The 19,730-nt window shown below is 48.6% G+C and overlaps 1 protein-coding gene across 1 annotated transcript; it reads right to left on the bottom strand.

Annotated features, from left to right (window-relative positions):
- Positions 1-2,651: 2,651 nt before the first annotated feature.
- Positions 2,652-15,099, bottom strand: LOC131086682 (PHD finger protein 7-like). The gene is made up of 11 exons (XM_058029806.1): positions 15,057-15,099; positions 14,641-14,732; positions 14,454-14,555; positions 14,036-14,160; positions 13,797-13,959; positions 13,588-13,698; positions 13,264-13,373; positions 12,997-13,115; positions 10,920-11,090; positions 9,891-10,021; positions 2,652-2,825 (listed from the first exon to the last, which is right to left on the bottom strand). Exons 1-11 carry the CDS (start codon positions 15,097-15,099, stop codon positions 2,652-2,654), a joined length of 1,341 nt encoding a protein of 446 aa, XP_057885789.1.
- Positions 15,100-19,730: the final 4,631 nt, after the last annotated feature.

Here is a 19,730-nt window from a genome sequence, read left to right as displayed (position 1 = left end):
TTACGAGGGAATAGCAGAGGACGTGTATCAAAAAGCCCGGTGGGATACTCAGGCTAGGTGTGATCATTTTTTTAAAAGAACTATGGGTGCATTGAGACTTTTAGAGTAAAAAAACAAGTACCTGAAACATGTATAATTTGCCAAAAGATAAATAAAATGGTGATGAGAAAAACAATATGAGAAGGTCGTCAGTTAGCTCGTCGACCATTTCAAAGCATCCAAAAAGCAAAACGGGGAAAGTATAGAGCTGAGAACAAATTACCTCATCCATTCCCGTTCGTTCCCCCACTCGTTCGCACCAGCCCTCCCAGCCCCTGTGCCGGCTTCGGCACAGTCCGTCTGTCCCAGTCCGTCAGTCCCAGTACGTCTGTCCCAGTCCGTCTGTCCCGGTCCGTCTGTCCCAGTCCGGCCGCCTGGCCCGCGTTCTTGCCGGGGGTGGGGGTCTGTCCTGCCGTGTGCACCGTGGTCACCGCGCTGATCGCACCGAGGGGGGGTGCCGTCTGTCCCATCCCCGGCTGCCCGGACTCTGTCGGCTCCCGCCGCTGCAGCCGGGGTCAGTCCCGGCTTTGTCTCTGCCGGATCAGCCACCGTGAGCCGAGTGAGGGCGATCCCCGCTCCAGCTCGGTCTGCACCGGAACAGCCCCTCGGGCGATCCCAACCACAGACCCCGCCTTTGGTGCCCCCAGACCCTGAGCTGTGCCGATCCCCTCGGGCCATCCCAGCCACAGACCCCGCCTTTGGAGCCCCCAGACCCTGAGCTGTGCCGATCCCCTCGGGCGATCCCGGCTGCAGACCCCGCCTCTGGAGCACCCAGACCCTGAGCTGTGCCGAGCCCCTCGGGCCATCCCGGCTGCAGACCCCGCCTTTGGAGCCCCCAGACCCTGAGCTGTGCCGATCCCCTCGGGCGATCCCGGCTGCAGACCCCGCCTCTGGAGCACCCAGACCCTGAGCTGTGCCGAGCCCCTCGGGCCATCCCGGCTGCAGACCCCGCCTTTGGAGCCCCCAGACCCTGAGCTGTGCCGATCCCCTCGGGCCATCCCGGCTGCAGACCCCGCCTTTGGAGCCCCCAGACCCTGAGCTGTGCCGAGCCTCCCCGTCCTGCCCTGAGCTCCATTCCCTTGGTAACCACAGCTCTGGCTGCTTAAGGAAACTCTCTAAAGGAATCACTTTATTGAAACACTAAAAAATCAGTTAGAAGAAAGCCCTCTCCTGATTCTTCCTAAAAATACGTGAGAAAGGCTGTACAAGATAAAAATTCAAAAAGAATGGGATAAAGAGATTGGTCTATTTCCATTAAGAGAGGTTCTCAAAGGGGGGTGATGGATCAGAGTTTGTAAATGCTTCTTTGACTTTGTCTGAGGTCTGAAATTTTAAGAAATAAATAAAAGAGATATTTGGAGAATCCCATAGGCATAGCTGAACAATTAGACCAACTTTTAGGTCCAAACATGTATACTTGAGAACAGATGTGGTTGGTAATGAAAATAATATTTTTCTCAGGAAGAAAAGCAATTAATCAGAGCAACTGAAATAAAAGCTTAAGAAAAAGATAATCTGCAGGGACCCCTAGAGAAGACAAAATGCCAACTGTACCTCCTGAATGGGGTTAAAATAATGAGGAGGGGAGTAAACACATGAACAGTTATTGTAATTACATAACCAAGAGAATAAATGAGACAGCATATCAAAGGCGAAATGTGAAAACAAAAGATTTTTGAGAGACAGCTTTTAGAGGGGAAAGAAAAAACTCCAACTAAATAGATAAACAAACTTTAGAGAAAAAGGAAAATGGTCCTAAGTAAGCAGAAGATCTGAAAATCTTTAAAGAAATGGGCCCATAAAAAAAAAAAAAAAAAAGTCATAGGCTTTAATTTTTTTGGGGGGGGAACAAATACCATCAGGAGCCTGTGATAACTTTAAAAGTGGGTCCCCAAGAAGGAGAATTGGAATTTGTTATAGACACAGGGGCAGAGAAAACCTGCCTGTTAAAAGTTCCAAAAGGTTATAGTGTGAGCAAACATATAGTGAAAGTAACAGGGGCAAAAAGAGGAAGTTTTACATTTCTGGTCATTAAAGATGTGGTAACTGAGGGAAGAAACTAAAATTTAGATGGGAGATATGTTATTGGTCCCAGGGACAGGTAGCAATTTATTGGGAAGAGTCTTACAAGTGCAATTAAGAATAAGAGTTATATCAGAAAATAAGAAAATGACAGCTAGAGTTTTGAAATTAAGCCAAGAGGATGAAGAAAAAAAAAATCAACAAAGAAGTTTGGGCTGGAGAAAGAAATAGGGGAAGAATAAATATCGACCCCATAAGGGTTACAACTGAGAGAGGAGAAAGAGAGAAGTTGAAGTAGAGAAGTAGTTAGGAAACTCTGAGATGTTAGAATGTGAAGTGATGACATCTTGGTGCTGAAGAGAGCAGAAGTGTGAATGCAAGTTTTTTGCATAAAAGGCAGAGAAGTATCTTAACACATGATTGTTAAGAGGTTATTCAATGCCACACTGGGGTCCAGAAAAGCCTTAGCAGAACGGGTCCTCCTTGAAGAGAAAAGAGGGTAAGTTGACGAGAGAAAGAGAAAGAATGTCAGGAGCACCTGGGCACGCCAGGTTTGGGGTTGTCAGGGCTGGGAGGTGTCTGAGCGCTCCCTACGAGCGGCGGGGTCTCGGGGGCTGCGGCAGGGACCGATCCATGGAGGTGCCCCGAGCGGTGCTGGCAGCAGAGGACACAGGTTTGCGGCCAGGAGCGGGCTGGCTCCGGGGCAGAGCTGCCGGGGGGCTCCCAGACTGTCGGGGTCCCGAGCCCAGGATGGCAGCGTCAGCCTGGAAGTAGGCCGAGAGAGAGAAGGGGAGAGAGAGAGAGAGAGAGAGAGAGAGAGAGGGCAAAAGAGACCCAGGGCAGCCCCCAGGGTCCCCATGCCCGGGGCTACTCTCCCCTGCCCCGGCCCTGCAGCCAAGGGGCTGCACCGGGGAAGGGCCAAGAACAGCACTGACAGCAGGGCTGTGAAGAGAGGGGCAGGGGGACTAGCACTAAAAGATAGAATCAAAGCAGAGATTGCTGACTCTCCAAACCTCACAAAGCGGTTTGTTTTTCTTAAGTAAGAAGTTTTTTGGTTTTTTTTTCTTTTGTGTGTTTTGTTTGCCGTTAACGAGAAGGCTTTTTTCCTGAAGAAGAGGCTGCTGTAGAGAAAGCTTTTAGCTAAACCCAGAAAGTTTAGAAGGAAAGCGAATCGTAAAAGTTAATGCAGTATTACCTTTCTTTTATTACTATGCTATTAAGAAGTCCTTTCCAGGTACTACTGAAGCAACAATCAAAATCACGGAAAGAGAGTGAATTCATGCCAGCAGAATCAAAGGACTTGTGAAGAAACTTGAGGAACGGACTATCATATTTAAACCGGGTGATACTGAACTGACTTTCCAATGGGGACTGAGTGGTAATGGTTTGAGAAAACCTAAATGATCCAAGAAATGTACAAAGAATAACACTGAATTAAGAAATAAGATAATGCTTATATCACTGGATTTGAGCACTGCCTGAATAAAACATCTCCTAGGGGGAGGAATACCTCAGATAGAAGGATCAAGAATGTTTTTGTATTCTGACCTTAGCCCTAGAATTGTACAAGGGAGAAGGGGAATTACTATTTCCATTAGTAAACTTTACTTGATTCATTCCAATACTGGACATGCTAGGTGGGTTATAAGTAAATGCTTAAATTGTAAGAGTAATTAGTGTTGTGATTCGCAAAATTTATGCTCTTATTGCAAAAAGTGTTAAAGTACTGACTTGGTTTTTTGGATGGGAATTATTAGTGCCTGTTAAATGAGAGATACCTGAGGAACAGTAAGAGACCACAGTTAAAGAGTGTCAAAAACAATTTGCCTAGCAATTAGTTAAGAGAAAGTGACAAGAAAATAGAGGGCAAGACCAGATTGGCCTCTGTATTTCACCACCAAGAAGATCAAATAAACCTGCTGTGGGCTGCAACCTCACAGGCATGGGAGGTGGGAGCATAAGCCATACTGGACCTCTGTTATTCCTGTTTCTGGCACTCATTTGTTGTCTTTTCCCTTTCAGGATACCAGCAGGATTGTGTCACAAATGCTACAGAAAGTATCACATAGAAAGAAACCAAAGTTCCTCCTTTATTACACACACCTATGTCAACAGCCACTGTTATAACCCATCCAAATTAAGAACTTGTAGGCAAAACAGAGTAAATTATTAGATTACAAGAAACTTAAGAAAAAGTGGCAATAGATTTAGAACTGAATGTCCAAAAGGAGAGAAATGGATTTGTTTTAAATTTAATCTTGAAGATGCGGTTCAAGATTTGGGAAAAAAACCCCAAATAATAAAGGAAAAGGTAAAACCAGCACAGCAATCTAACTCTGTATTGACTCCAAATTATCTGTTGAATTGTATTACAAGACTCCAAGCAGTTATAGAAATGATAGCAAATAAGGCTGCCCAAGCATTAGAGTTAATATTAAGTCAGCTAAGCCGAACAAAAACTGTAGGGTATCAGAAAGGTTCGCTTTAGACTATTTATTGGCCAAAGAAGGGGGTGTTTGTGGAAAGTTCAATATATCAGATCGTTGAAAATTGATGACCACAGAAAAGTCATTCTAGCAAAAGCAAAAGAAATCAAAAAGAAAAATATATATGCATATAACAACCCAGGCACCAGTCCAAAAATTAGAAAACAATGTTAAAATCTAGCTGGTGGGGTAATGTATTAGAAGAAATTAAGATTTTTCATTTGTGTTACAACTCTTTTTATATTTCTTTCTTGTGTAATCCCGTGTTTTATTTTACCAGCATAGTCCAGAAGATATAAGTAGAAAAAAAATATTGCTCAAGCCAAATGATTTACAAAGAATAAGAGTGGGGATTGTGAAAAATGCATGTATTTTATGATTGGCTTTTCGCAAATATTAAAATGAATATTATATGTGTTGTGTTAGAAAGCAATGCTGTATTAATTTTCTTAAGCACTGTGTTAAATATAGTTTTAGGTTATAAAAATAGAAACTATGCTATGTAAGATGCTTTGTTTAACAGAAAGGGCTTGCAGCGAGATAGCAGCCACAGGACATCTAAATCTTTCAGAGAAAGGGAATTTATTGCCTTCTTATCAGAAAAAATGAACTTCTTCTCTCCTTGGAGGCACTGTTAGGATTAGAAGGAAAGAAGTTGACAATGACCACACACAATCCTGTATTTGAATGGAATTTATGCATCATGTATGAAGTATATGAATATGCAACAGGCTATTGTTCTTAAGGGTTAATCCTTTGTTAATGTGTGTCCTTTTTCAGGCTCCTGATGCCCAGAAAAAGGTACCCGGACATCCGTAACTCTTTGTTTTTATTTTCTCATATTGTCTTAATTCAATTTATCCAAATTGTTATTACTCTAATTGTGTTACTATTTTTATAACTATTTTATTACTATTAAACTTTTTAAAATTTTAAAAACAAGTGATTGGCGTTTTTCACACTGACTGTTCACCGCTGCCAATGCTCACAGTATTCTCCTAACACACTTGAGCTTCCTGTCTTTCAGTGAGAGAAAGATTCAGCTAAAGTCAAGGAAAGAGGGCAGGGGAGATGGAAACCTTCCCTTGAGATGCTTTTAGGAAGGCCTGAAGGGACCCTGCCTTCCCTTGGAACAGAGGTGGTCACCATGCATGGTGTTGCCTGACCTGCCCTAGGTGCTCCTCTATTCCAGAAGGACTTTTGCCCACTTCATCACTTGTCTGTCCCTCCAGTTCCAGGGCCTCAAACCTGCTCTGTGAGATACTAAACCTGTAAGTCAGCTGTAAGTTTTCAGAATATGGCACTGACCATGGCTCTAAGTAAGTTTTTTAATCAGGCTTACAATATATTTTGAGAAGAAGAAGGAACAGAAGGGGTAGATACCACACAAGAATCCAGCAGAGTCTTTCCAGTTTTTTTGTCTGGGTTCTATGAAGCACAATGCCCAGTGCTTGCATTATGCTGTCTTTTCATGTGTTCTGGTGACCAGAACCATCCCATGGCCAGGCCCAGGATAATTTGGGTGCCAAAGTCCCATTGCCTGCAAACATCACACTCTTTTTTACCCAGCTGGTGCTCAGCTCAACATATTTGCTGAGACGACTTTAGGACTGTTTTCCTTAACTTGGCAGTTCTAGCAGATGTCCTTATGGCCCCTAAATTCTGCATCCTTTGTGTCCACAATCAATGGGCATCCTTCTTCCCAAGCTTTGTCAACCTCCCTCTGGGTCTGAGATCAGTGAAACGGGCCCAGCCCTGAGTCTTAAAGACAATTCTAGCAACAACTACTTTGCTTTTCTAATACCTGGCCATCACTTCGAGCTTGTAGGCTGCTATGTGTGTCACAGGTTAAATGTCTCTTCCTGTTGATCAGGCTTGGAAGCGTGGACAGCCCAGGCATGACAGGATATGTTTTCTTCAGGAAATGGGGCGTAGGGCCCAGCTTGCAACAGGTCCAGGCCCGCGCCTTCCAGAGCGCCAGAAGGTTCGCGGCGCCATTGCAGCGCTCAGGGCGCCTCCTTGTGGGCAAGAGTCGCCTCGACAGCGCGGGCGCCGCGCGGCGGGGCCAGAGGGCGGGAAAGGGCGGGCGGGTGTGAGGGGCGGGGCGGTTCGTGCCAAGAGCCGAGCCCGCGCTGTACCTCGGCGCCTTCCCGGCTCGGTGTTGGGAGCGAGCCGCCGCTGCTCGGGCTCTGGGAAAAGCGTGCGGCCGCTGCGGAGTCCCAGCCCGCAGATCTGGCTGCTGGCCGAGGCTGCAGTGCAGAGCTGCCATGCCAGAGCTGCCGTGCGCCGTGGCACTGCCAGAGCCCCTGGCAGAGCCGGGCTGGAAGTGCCGACAGCTGAGGGAAGCCCTGCCATGGCAGCGCCCCAAGCTCTTGTTTATCCCACAGAAAGAGAGGATCAGCACCTGGAGGTGACTGCGTCATTCCTGGAAAGGGACTATCTGCTTACCGTTGCGATGTCTGGCAGCAAGCAGGACGGCGCTGGTGCCAGGGAGCCAAGTGAGGGCAAAGCAGCCCTGTGACAGCCTGGCCCAGGGGCTCTTGTGGCAGCAGGCAGCGTGGGGATCAGAACAGAGGCAGGGGGAGGCAGGAGCTGCTCGGCCATGCCAGGGCTGGGAGCCTCCTTCCTGCCCAAGTGGGGCCCAGCTGGGCCAGGGGGCAGCTCCTGGGACAGCCGTGCCCGCAATGGCCCCTGCTCTGCAAGGCCTCCAGCGCTGCCCATCAGCCAGGCAGGGACAGAGCAGCTTTGGGGCCGATGCTGCTGCAGGCTCAGAGCCCCGCACAGCTGCTCATGCCCGGTGCCATTGGCTCTGTCCCCTGCAGCCTGCATGCTGTGTCGCTGTGCCGAGGCTGAGCCCTGTGCCTCCCCTGGCCCTGGCAACTGTTCCTGTGCTGCTCCTGCACTGCCCAGGGCACCCACGGGCCCTGCTTGGGCCGCACGCAGACCAGAACCAGCTGGGGCTGTGACAGCTCTGCTACTCTGGGCCCAGCCCTTGGCAAAGCACCCGCCTGTCCCTGGGCTGGGGGCAGTGCCCAGGCTGGGCTTGGCAGAGCCCATCCGCTCCTGGAGGGCTGGGGGCACTGCTCTGGCCTGGCCTGGCCCGGCCCTGGGGACCCTTGGCATTCCTGCTTGCCCTTGCATCCACCAGGGATGGGCTGCAGCTCAATGGCCCCGCCCTGGCCGCACACTCAGGCCTGGAGCCTTCCCATGGCTCCCCAGGGCACGAGAGCCTCAGCCCCAGCTCCCAAACACGACCTAACAGGGTTTGCTGATATTGATCCCTGTTAGACCTTTGAAAGCATTTTGAAAGTAACTTTGTTTGGCAACTCCTTCAAGGAAAAAACGTGATTCGCTTCTAATCAGTAAAAACTTTATTGGTTTGCATGCACTTCCTATAGGGTATCCTAATGCTTCCTTTGGAGTTCCAAAAAATAATGAAAATCTAACAAATTCTAAAGATAAGTTCTTGAATCCACTATGAGGAGAAGTCTCTACATTCACTATCCTTACATACACTTAAGTAGCTGCTCCTGTAACACACAAAGATGTAGTGGTTTACCTGACTGGATCACACAACAGGATGTTATACACACCGCTACACTAAAAAACTTCTCTTCCCTGTTCATCACAAATTTAAAGCTCTTCTCGAGGTCCTGACTTAATTTTGCATGCACATTCATACCTGCAACCCCTCCCCATGCTCAGTTTTCACCTAGACTTACCAGGGAACAGATGTTCCATACTCACCTCAAGCAATAATCTACGTCTGTCTTCCTAACCCTCTTTTTCTTCACTGACTTCTACTAATCTACAAAATAACTGTGGACCCTCTGCACAAAAGAAACATCCAATTAATAGCCTTAAACACTTGTGATTGTGCTGCTACTTCTAACAATCTTGACCACCACAGCACTAAAATCAGAAATCAATTCTTCACATCCTTCCTGTTCTCCTGCCCCCACCACGCCTTGGCTCCAGCAGAAATGTTCCCTACTGCAGCCTGGTGTGCTAAGAACAATCAAAGGCAGCAGCACTTTTCCTCAACATGCTGCAATCTGAATTGCAGTGAAATTGCAGCTGTTGCATTAGAAGCTCAGCACCAGCACCCCACATCTTCCCCCAGAACTGAGGCCTGCTGAGGCCTGAGCTCTCCATTTCAACACACCCTGTAAATCAGGCTGCCTGGAAGATTGCAGGCCGGTAACTGTGTGAACACAGCAGTGCATTTCAGCAGAGTTATGGAATCAGTCTCATGGAAGGCACATCCTTTATGCTTGTCTTAAGATTCTATTCTACAAAATCTAACCAGCAATTGTTTTGGTGGCCTGTGCAGGTTTTGGGGACTGTGCATGTTTCCTTTGGATGTTGTTTTCTTTGTTTCTAAATACAAAATTCACTGGATTCAGAAGCAAAACCCCAGATTCATTAGAACAAAGAACCACAGGGACATATGTGGCTGACAAGAACACTCCTCATTTCTAACAGTAACACCAGAAAGAGAGGAAAAAGATAAAGATGATTTAAATACCCGAAAGGATCCAAAATGTCTACATAAGCTGTCAAGTGACTATGTTTTTGGTAAACTCTAAAAGTCCAGATTCCTATTCGGTAATTGTCTGAAAGAAAAGAAAGCCAGAAATCTGGTTGACCTTTATTTTGCCAGGACTTTCTCACGGGATTCTACCACAACTTGGATCACAAGTGAGGGTGGCAAATTTTGACTAGAAAACTTTGATAACTAGGCAGCATTTTTTCCTCCTCACTGAATTACAGGAAGGGTTTAAAAGGAAAAAAAAATATAAAAGAGCATAAAGAAATTCTATCATACCTCTTAGGTGTTCATCATCTTTGGAGAACAAAAAAAAAACTAGCACTTCCTGTGCATGGTAAAGAAAGAAACCTAGAAAAGGACAAAGGGATTTGAGCATCCTAAATTGTACTATCAAATTTCATGAACACAAGTTAATCCTGTAGTGCTTCAGAGAAATACCATACATTGAAAAGATTTATTCCCTAGAAACCAAATAAATCTTTTTATTTTCCAAATCCTCTTTTAAAGAGAAAACTGACTGTGTCTTTGGCTTTTGGCCAAACTCAGTTTGGAGTTGGTCAAACCAAAATGACCCAGTTAATTTCCTGTGCTCTGCTCTTTCTTTCCATATTCACATTCACATCCAATGGGTTGCTGGGAGTTTTGACTCTGTGCAGCACAAACAGTTTTCTAAGATGGCTTTCATTGCTCAGAGGTGTGCAATGTCAGTTTCCCATTCCCTGAGTGCTGCTATTAATATTCCCACAGCATCCAACTACTACAGCCAAGTAGACAACAAAGAGAAATGCAACTTGCATTTCTTGGTCCTGTTCCATTTCTGTCATCTCAGGCTCATCGTCACCCTCAGAACTGCTGTCCTGGAAACGTGGATCCTCTTGCCATGTGGCTTTTACTGGCTTTATTGTCCCAAGCACGTGAGGCTCTGCAATGACAGCACCAATAGAGAAAAAAAGCCAAAACCAGATTATTCCTCTAATCATCAGGAAAAATTCCTCCTTTCACGTGAAATACTTACAGTGGAGAAGAGAGATTTAGGAAGGACAGAGTCTGCCCCTGCCAGATTTTCTAAGCTACATTTCTGTTCCAGTATTTTCCACTTTGTTCCAGGGATCCCTTATGTATTCTTAAACATTTCTCATTGCATTCAGAAGACACTGAATACCTTTTCAGTTCAGCACAAATCTGGGGGGCTCATTGCTTGTGCTGTTGCATTGGGTTTTTTAATATTTGGGATAACTTCATGGGGTTTCTTTTCTCTCCTACATGACTGGGACTTGAGTTAATGTTGTTTCATCTTCATTTCAGACAGCCTCATTTTATCTAAGGTTAGGACACCCCAATGATCATGTGTCATTCCATTTCCTTTTTCTAAAGGTCCAAGAGTAGAATTCAGTAACAAACAGAATGTTCATGGATCTTGGGGCCAGCTCTCGGACTTTGCTCCTCCCTCTACATTAACGCACATTTCCTTAAAAGCCTTGTGAGTTCCTATGAAACTTGATATGACTGCTGTGTCACCTTTTTCCCTGTTTGAGGAATTCAGGGCATGAGAACAAGCTTTTTCACCACTCAGCAAAAACCCCCAATGCCTTCTCAAAGCATGCCTTTCAGAATTCCTGAGATGCAAGCATGAGGCACCTCTCAATAATCTACCACAACCCTAGCAAGCAGAAATGAAGATCAAAATGCTTCTGCCTAATTACTGACTTCTGTTGCTGAAAATCCCCTGCATCCTGACCTTTTTTACACCATATTGCCCTACAGTGCCTGCCAGAAGCTCTTCCTTAGCAATGGCACTGTTAGAAGGGTTCTGCTGTTACCTTCTTTAATGCCCAACTCCTCTGTGCCTCCAAAGAAAGAAAACTTGAAGTAACTCGTCTCCTGAGCTGCATCATCCTCAGGCAAAGGTCCCAAATGGTCATCTGGGGCAGAGTCCTGCGCATCCTCTTTGTCCCAGGGTATTTCCTCAGTCTGGTTTGCTCTTTGAAGGTCTTTCAAAGAATAAACCAGAATAGACAGAGGAAATACCGTCTATTCTGGTTTGTTCTTTGAAAGGCCTCTTTCAAATCCGCAGCAATGGTGTAGGAGTTGTCTTCAGACAGTGAGGCAGTGTCTCACTCTCTTTCTTCTTTTTTTGGCTTTACTGAAATGAGATTGTTCAAGGATAGCAACACAGCACACGTCCTTTTCGGACACAGCTTCCCTAAGAGCCATCTTGCTCTGAATGTCTCCCTAAGCATATCCAAGCCCATTAAGGAGTGGTTCATTATCAAGGGTAAGCAGTGGGGAAACATCTGAGGTTGAAGTCTAAAGGCAGGAACAAGAGTCCTTTTTAATTAGCCACATCCTTAAGTGACTTTTCACTGAATACACAGTTACACAGAAATCAAGGTATTTAGCCCAGACTTCTTCCTGCCAGTAGAAACATCAAGAGCTAATAGGGTTTGCCCACAGAGCTGCACATCTCAGGGTCCCTGCACTGACCGTTCTCACCTTCACTTCCGGCAAGGAACACACGGCCTAGAAAGAAAAGATGACGGCGCTATGTGCTGCTGTTGGAGGTCCCAGTTGAGGTCCGACGTCGCTTGTGGGAGCAACTGCTCCTGCGGGATGTCCCCGACCATGTCCCCCTGCGCCTGGGCCTCTCAGCACTCGCTGCTGTCCTCCTGCTCCTGTCCTGGCAACTCCTGGACCGCACAGTTTGAGTCGAGGCCTGGCGCTGCTGGCGGGAGCGGCTGCGTCTGGGGAATGGCCCTGACCATGTCTCCCTTCGCCTGGGCCTCTCAGCCCTTGGCCTTGTCCCACTGCTGCTGCCACGGCGACTCCTGGAGCGGACAGGTGGACTCTGGGCCCAGCCTTGCTGGCGGGAGCGCCTGCGTCTGGGGAATGGCCCTGACCATGTCTCCCTTCGCCTGGGCCTCTCAGCCCTTGGCCTTGTCCCACTGCTGCTGCCACGGCGACTCCTGGAGCGGACAGGTGGACTCTGGGCCCAGCCTTGCTGGCGGGAGCACCTGCGTCTGGGGGATGGCCCTGACCATGTCTCCCTTCGCCTGGGCCTCTCAGCCCTTGGCCCTGTCCCACTGCTCCTGTCACAGCAGCTCCTGGAGCGGACAGGTGGACTCCGGGCCCAGCCTTGCTGGCGGGAGCGCCTGCGTCTGGGGGATGGCCCTGACCATGTCTCCCTTCGCCTGGGCCTCTCAGTCCTTGGCCCTGTCCCTCTGTTCCTGTCATGGCAACTCCTGGAGCGGACAGGTGGACTCTGGGCGCGACCTTGCTGGCGGGAGCACCTGCGTCTGGGGGATGTCCGTGATGGTATCTCCCTTTGCTTGGGCCTCTCAGCCCTTGGCCCTGTCCTACTGTTCCTGTCACGGCGACTCCTGGACCGGACAGGTGGACTCTGGGCGCGACTTTGCCGGCGAGAGTAGCTTCGCCTGCGGCTGGGCCCAGCACGTCTGGAACGGACCCTGTCCTCAGGGTCAGGGGATGTGCTGCGTGTTGCCCTTGATCTGCTGATGCTGCTGGTGTCCAGTGAGGAAGATGGCAGCGCCTGCTGCCATGCTGCGTGTTGGGGCCTGCTGTGGCTGCCCGTCTCTGGAGATGGAGGTGGGGAAACCAGCACCAATGGCACAGGGCTGTGGGAGCTGGGGCTGATGGCCTCAGATTCTGACCAGCCATGAGCAGATTGTAGTCCTGACTGTCTGGCTGGCCTGGGGCCATTGAGCTCTGTCTCATCCCTGGAGGCTGTAAGGGCAAGCAGGAATGTCAAAGATCACCCAGGCCCCGGCCAGGCCAGGCCAGAGCAGTGCCTCCAGCCCTCCAGCAGTGGATGCTGCGCTCTGCCAAGCCCGGCCTGGGCACTGCCCCCAGCCCAGGGACACTGGGGACTTCGACTCATACATGTTCCGAGCCCAGCACAGCTGTCACACTCCCATCTCTGTGTGCTGTTCCTCAGGCCAGAGCAGCGCCTGTGGGTGCCCTCAGCAGCACAGGAGGAGCACAGGAGCAATTGCCAGGGCCTGGGGAGGCAAACAAGCTCATAGCGCTGAGAACAAAAAATGTACCAGCACGCGGTTGTCTAGCCAAGCGTTTCTGCTTCTTCCTGCTTTGAGCCCTTGTCGAGACACAGGTTCCCTGCAGAGCCCCAGGTGCAGCTTCCCAACTTACCCCTGTTCCTCTGCCTCCTCCCTGCCCCCAGGGTAAAGGCAATCCCTGGCATTGCATTGGCCATGCCTCACTCCTAGATCTGCGAAGGCATCGTTGTCCTCCCACGTTGGCTGTCTGATGGAGAAAGGAAGAGATGATGAATTTCTGCTGCTCTCCCTCACGGAGGTCCAGGGTGTCCCAGCTCTTTCTCCAGCGCTTTTCCAAGTTGGGGGTGAAGCTGGAGCCCAGACTCACAAGACAGGGCAGGGCCAGGGCTCCTGGGGCAGGGCCTGGCACAGCACAGCACTTGCACCCTCCTGGCTGGTGGGCCAGGCAGAAGGACACCAACCTGAAGGGGACTCGGATCCCCAAGATGAACATTTCAACAGGGAATTCCCCACTGTCTCTGCACAGGGGGCACTGGAAATAGAAAGCACCAGTGCGCAAGGCCTGTCCCTGCAGGGCAAACACAGGCAGGGTGAGCGAGGCCCTGCTGCTGCTGCTGCTGCTGCTGAGCACCTGCTGTGCCCCGGGGCTCAGGGGAGGGCTCCTACCTGGATGCAGTCCCTGTGGAACCAGGCCTTTTTGCACGTTGGGCACACCAATGTTGTGAAGGTCTTTCTGTCCTCCACAGGTTCCATGCAGATGGGGCAAACGGTGTCCGGCTCAGGAGTCGCCTCCACCTCCTGCTCTGGACGGTGCTCAGGGCAGAAGGAGCTGGGGGCAAAGGGATGGGGAAAGTGAGAAATGCTGGATCATTCCCCAGGGGTGGCCATAAAGAGAGATGAGGTACCTGAACGGAGTAACGTATAGATTGACACAGCCGCCCTCCTTGGAACAGGGCAGGTGGAACCATCTGTCACAGTTCTCCATGCAGCACATGATGGTTGCCCCGCTCTGGCCGCAGACGCAGCAGCGCTGGAAAGAGCCAAGCAGCTGCATCAGCAGCAGCAGCAGCAGCAGCAGCCTCGAGGCCTCCCCAGGCAGCCCCAGGGCTCCGGGCAGGGCGCAGGACGTGGCCGCTGCCGGCTCCCAGCCCACAGAGCCGCCTGCTGGAGGAGGGAGGCTGCTGTGCCAGGGCCTCTGTGCCAGAGCTGCGGGGAGCCAGACTTTGTCCCGACTGTTGGGCCGGCCTTTCTTTCCTGCAGTCTGGGCTAAGCTCTGGCAAACCTCGCCAGGCACAAATCTCCCTGCTCTTGTCAGGCTCTCACCTTCTGTGCCGCCCGCCGCACTGCAATTAGGAGATCTCGAGGGAGAAAGTCCATGAGTCCCCTGCGGTCCGTCTCTTGCTGAAATAGTAGAGTGGCGAAGAACTGCAGCCAAGGGGAGAAGCTGATGAGGAGAGGGCAGGAGGAGCTGCCCATTGCAAAAGTGGAGGGAGCGCCCGGAGCCACTCACCATGCAGAACACGTGGGCACAGAGCCCACCCTTCTGCAGTTTGTCACCGCACATGTCCGGGTCAGCCTCGGCACGGCGACACAGCATGCAGGCTGCAGGGGACAGAGCCAATGGCACCGGGCATGAGCAGCTGTGCGGGGCTCTGAGCCTGCAGCAGCATCGGCCCCAAGGCTGCTCTGTCCCTGCCTGGCTGATGGGCAGCGCTGGAGGCCTTGCAGAGCAGGGGCCATTGTGGGCACGGCTGTCCCAGGAGCTGCCCCCTGGCCCAGCTGGGCCCCACTTGGGCAGGAAGGAGGCTCCCAGCCCTGGCATGGCCGAGAAGCTCCTCCTTCCCCCTGCTTCTGCTCTGATCCCCATGCTGCCTGCTGCTACAAGAGCCCCTGGGCCAAGCTATCAGAGAGCTGCTTTGCCTTCACCTGGCTCCCTGGCACCAGGACCCTCCTGCTTTCTGTCAGACATGGCGGCTGTCTACGCTGAGTCTATCTCCTCGAGGGACGTGGTCACTTCGAGGTGCTGTTCCTCTCTGTCTATGGGAGAAAGAAGGGGGGGGGGGGGGAGTTTGCAGAACAGGCCCAGAACCACGAGGCTCTACTCCCTGCTCAGCCCTGCGTGAGCCCTGCTCCTGTCTGTTTCTCCTCCCGTCGTCGCCTTGAGTAACACTGCAGTGTCCTCTGGCTGTTCCTCTTCTGATTCTGTGATTTTGGGAAGGGAGAGGCAGGTGAGCCTGCAGCACAGGCCCAGAGCCCCGAGGTGTGGGGCCCCTCTGGTCCCTGGGCAGCCACATCCCCGCCCTACCTTCTCCTCCCGTTGTCAGGTCGCACTGACACTCGGCTTGAGCCCCGCGTTCCCTTTTGTGGCCTTGGTGGCACAGGTCACAATGGCAACTCTGACATCAGCACCGTGTACCCAAAATCGGGGCAGCCATGGCCCCAGGTCCCTGGAAACCACTTGTGGTGGCCCCCTTGGGCACCGAGCTTCTAAAATGGTCCGAGCGTTTGCTCAGGGTGAAAGCAGGGCCAGGACTCCTGCAGCAAGTGCAGGGTCAAATGCCAGGCCCTGGGGCAGCCATCCAGGGTGGCACTGTAGGCAGGGAGGTGCTGTTCAGGCGCTGCCACACTAGGGCTCCGGCCCCGGCCAAGGGAAATTTCTGCTACTGCCCCTGGCAGGCGGTGGCCCAGAGAGCCCGTGCGGAGTCAACTGCACTACAGGGATTCAAACCCTGCTCTAGGTGAACTGATGTTTTCATCAAGACCTGTCTGCAGAAAACTAAGATGAACCTGATTTGATGCTGCTGCTGATCACCATTGGGTACAGGAGATAAACCTGGACACCACCACAGCTGCCTCCGTTATCCTGCCATCATATGAACTAACAACTTTGACTTTCCATATAAATGGAAAAATTAGTATTAAGCTTCTGAGAAACGTCATCTGTCGACAGAAGGGAACCAGGACATCAATTTGATCATCACAGGCTCAGTTTTATTGATCAGTACGGCGGGTTAAATACAGTTAATAATGAGCTTCATACATATTGCAAAAGTTGAGCTCAGGATTGGTCAGCTTACATATCAGCACCTACGCCTACTTCTACATTCCTATGGTTCTACTTTTGATACTTTCTACATATTCTTAGGATATATTCAGGACTAATCTCAACTCCCTATCCTCATGTTGCAGCAAGGTCACTGCTGACTCTTCCTTTCAGCTTGCTGACTGCTGACTTTTCTCCTTCAGCTTAACCAGTGGCATTAAGTCAGTGTGGCCTTTCTCAGCTAACCAATTATTAATAATGCTCTCCACATTTCCCCCGTTTTCTTCTTGTGCAAGGAGATTAGTTTGCCATGTTTTTGCTATTGTACGGCTGACCATGTTTTGAATACAGTTAAAGATACAAGGCAAAATAAGCAAAAACAGTAAAATTACACCCAGCAGTCCTATAGCATAGATCACAAGGTTCCTCAGCCATGGTCCGAGTCCCAAGCCTTTAAGCCATTCGTCAATTCCTAAACCGTCTTCTTCCTTAAGTTTGTGAAGTCCCTGTTGTAATTCTTTTATCTTAGTGTGAATGGACACCGAATGATCAGACAGATTCATGCAACACATTCCCTCAAACTCTTCACATCCATGCCCTTGTGCTAAGAGCAAAAAATCTACAGCAGCTCTATTTTGCAAAACAGCATGGTTAACACTTTGCACATCTGCAGTTAACATGTCTAGAATTTGTGATGTCTTGTTCAGCTCATCCCTTGCCCAGCATCCTAATTGTTTTGCTAAATTCATGGCTTTATTGGCAGATCCTCCTGGCAAGATAGTTGAAACCACCACCTGTTTGAATGTGCCCCAAAACCGTGGATCTCCTATCTTGCTGCAGTCTAAGTCATGTATGCTACGTTTTCTCCTGTTTGAATTTTGACTCAGCTGTATTAGCAAGGACACATTAGGATGAAACAGTGACAATTTTCCCAAGTAACAGGGTCCACCCTGTGGTTTAGCTGGTATACCATTCCATGCCCTGTCTCCACAAATCAAAAATATTCCTGTGGGTAATTTCATCGGTGCTGTGATTTTTGTGCTGTTACATTGACTGTAATGCTGTGGAGAGAATTCACTCACATTCAGGGATGAATCTAGGGTGGCCCGTGTTTCTTTAGGTTGGTTTAAATTCTGAGCACCCGAAAGTTTGAAGCTAAACCATCCACCAGCTGTAGTGTTAGATATGCTGGCATTTGTACTTCCAAAAAGATCCAACTCTTCAGGAGGAGAATGCAAAGAGGTGTTAAGTGATTGGATTAGTAAGCATTGACGATAGCCATCACTCTGACCTGCAGTATACCCTTGTTGCACCGGCAATGTGATGTTTGACATGTTAGACATACATAAGGTTCGATTGTTTATCAAACTACAAAATTCTCCAGGAGACGACACCGGAAGTCCCACCAGGCATGTTCGAAATGGGTTAGTGACTCCTCCAAGACTAAGACAAAGTGATGATTGGTTAGTTTGATTAGCAAGTGTTACCCATAAATTTTCCCTTGGTTGACTAAAGTGTGTTACTCCTACTGCTTCACTTGCTACAGCATTGAGCAGTATTACAAAAACAAACCTCATTTTTCTTTCTGCTTGCTTTGCTTCTCCTTTTCTTCCTTCTGCTTGCGTTGTTTTTCCTTTCTTCGCTGTCTTTTCCCTGGTTTGCTAGATTGTCTATTGTAAGGCTGAGTCAATTTTTGAATATACTGATCTAATTCTAAATCAGCATCCTTGCTCACAGGTATAGCATGAGGTAAGTTTGAAGGCAAATCAGCTTTACAGCGAGCTGCTATGATGCGTGAGGCTTTAGTAATTTCAAATATTCTAAGGTTTTCCTGTAACTTCCACCTAAGATATGCTATAATCACTTGTTCTGCACTCTCAAAGAGCTGTAATCCTGTCTGTCCTGGCAGGCCAGTACTTTGTTCAAGAGCTCTAACCCAGATATGATTTCGAATCCACTTTCCAAAACAAGATGTACACCATAAATATCCCAATGACCTCTGTGAATACCAATAAACCTGATTACAATCTGCACAATGCAAAGCTACCCATGCATAGCATTTATCTTTATCCTTTTTGCAAACATAACAAGGAAGCGAATGTAAGTAAGGACCAGTATAAAATTCTGGTTCTTCAATCCAAAGCAACCAATTCAATGGTGGTGATCGCAAAGCCTCTTCGGCCTTTTTACTATATGAGGCTAACAGCTCAAGGTCTTTCTTTAACACAAGGTGTATCTTATTTCGTAATCGTAGTTCTTGTTTGTTATCCTCCTCAACAACTATATCCTCCTGAGGGTCCCACAACTGTAAAAGTGTTCTAATCATAGAAAATTAATTAGCAATCACTGATACCCCTATTCAAATGAGACCGTTCCCTTTTTTGCCTTCTTTTTCTTATCTGTCTTCAATCTTGCTGCTCCTAATTTCACTGGTCCTGCCACTTTCAAACTTAATTTTTGCAACTTATCAATGCAGCAATCTAATGCTCTATCAGGATCCCCTTGGAAAGGTCCTACAACTGAATGCTGTGTTAAAGGCACTAATTTCCTACACCTTATAGAAACTATACGTGATTTACTTTGAACCTTAATTCTATTCACAATACATTGTATTTCCCATCGATAATAAGCAAGAACCTTCTGTTCAGGAGACTCATAAAGATTTAAAGCTATATATGCGTTTTGCCCTGTTTGTCTCCTTAATTCATCTTGCCAGCTTTTTCCCCACGTATGCTCGTGTTCACAAGTATGACACCACAAATCCCGTAATAATGATTGTTCTATCCAAAAAGTTCTTTTACAACCCCCACAACGTAGAGCTATCCAGGCAGCACAATGTGGATTGTGACAGTCAAGGCAATGTAGTTTCGCTGGATCTGTTAAGTGAAAAGTTGATAATGAGTCAATGAAACCAATCAACTCCTGGGCCGTCCGGTAGTGACGTGTCAGTGCTCTGTCCACCGCTTCTGAGTACCCCTTCAATTGTAACAGTAGTGGTTGTAGGACTAGAAGCAGTTTCTTTCCCAGTCGCTCCCTGTCCTCCTCCGTAAGGCGATCCACCAGAGGCTGCATCAAAAACAGGTTTAGTCCACTTAGCAGGCACCCATAAAGGCCCTGTAGGTGAGGAAACACAAAGATACCCCCGACCCCAATATAATACTTTTGCAGGTTTTTCCCATAATCCTGTACTCGGGTTCTTATACTTAACCCAGACCTCTGTTTCCTTAGTATTTTCCTGACCTGACCTCGGATGATGTTTCATTGCAGGGGGGATATCATCTTCCCCAAAAATGCATAAATGGTTAATCACATACAAAACCTTAGCCAAACATGCTTGTGGATTTCCCAAATCTTGATGTTTTTCAATATACTGCTTAAGGGTACAGTTTGCTCTTTCCCGTAAAGCTTTCCTTAACTGTATCAGTAACTCATACAATCGTTTATTATTCACTTCCTTAATTGCTGCTTCCTCTATTCGTTTGACTACTCCTGCAACATACATAGAGTCTGTGACCACATTTAAAGGCTCCTGTAAGTTGGAAACCGCCCATACTACT

The sequence above is a fragment of the Melospiza georgiana genome, chromosome 9, assembly GCF_028018845.1.
Source record: "Melospiza georgiana isolate bMelGeo1 chromosome 9, bMelGeo1.pri, whole genome shotgun sequence".
NCBI classification, from domain to species: domain Eukaryota; kingdom Metazoa; phylum Chordata; class Aves; order Passeriformes; family Passerellidae; genus Melospiza; species Melospiza georgiana.
The sequence above is the reverse complement of the archived record's forward strand: the minus strand, read 5'-3'. Positions and strand labels throughout refer to the sequence as shown.

What these genes read in the sequence shown, in the direction of transcription:
- LOC131086682 (XM_058029806.1), bottom strand. Translation starts at nt 15,099, where the DNA reads ATGTCTGACAGAAAGCAGGAGGGTCCTGGTGCCAGGGAGCCAG. An exon ending in CTATACGTTACTCCGTTCAG is followed by an intron (nt 13,960 to 14,035) that starts GTACCTCATCTC and finishes CTTTGCCCCCAG; the next exon opens with CTCCTTCTGCCCTGAGCACC. An exon ending in GAGGAGGCAGAGGAACAGGG is followed by an intron (nt 13,116 to 13,263) that starts GTAAGTTGGGAA and finishes TTGCCTCCCCAG; the next exon opens with GCCCTGGCAATTGCTCCTGT.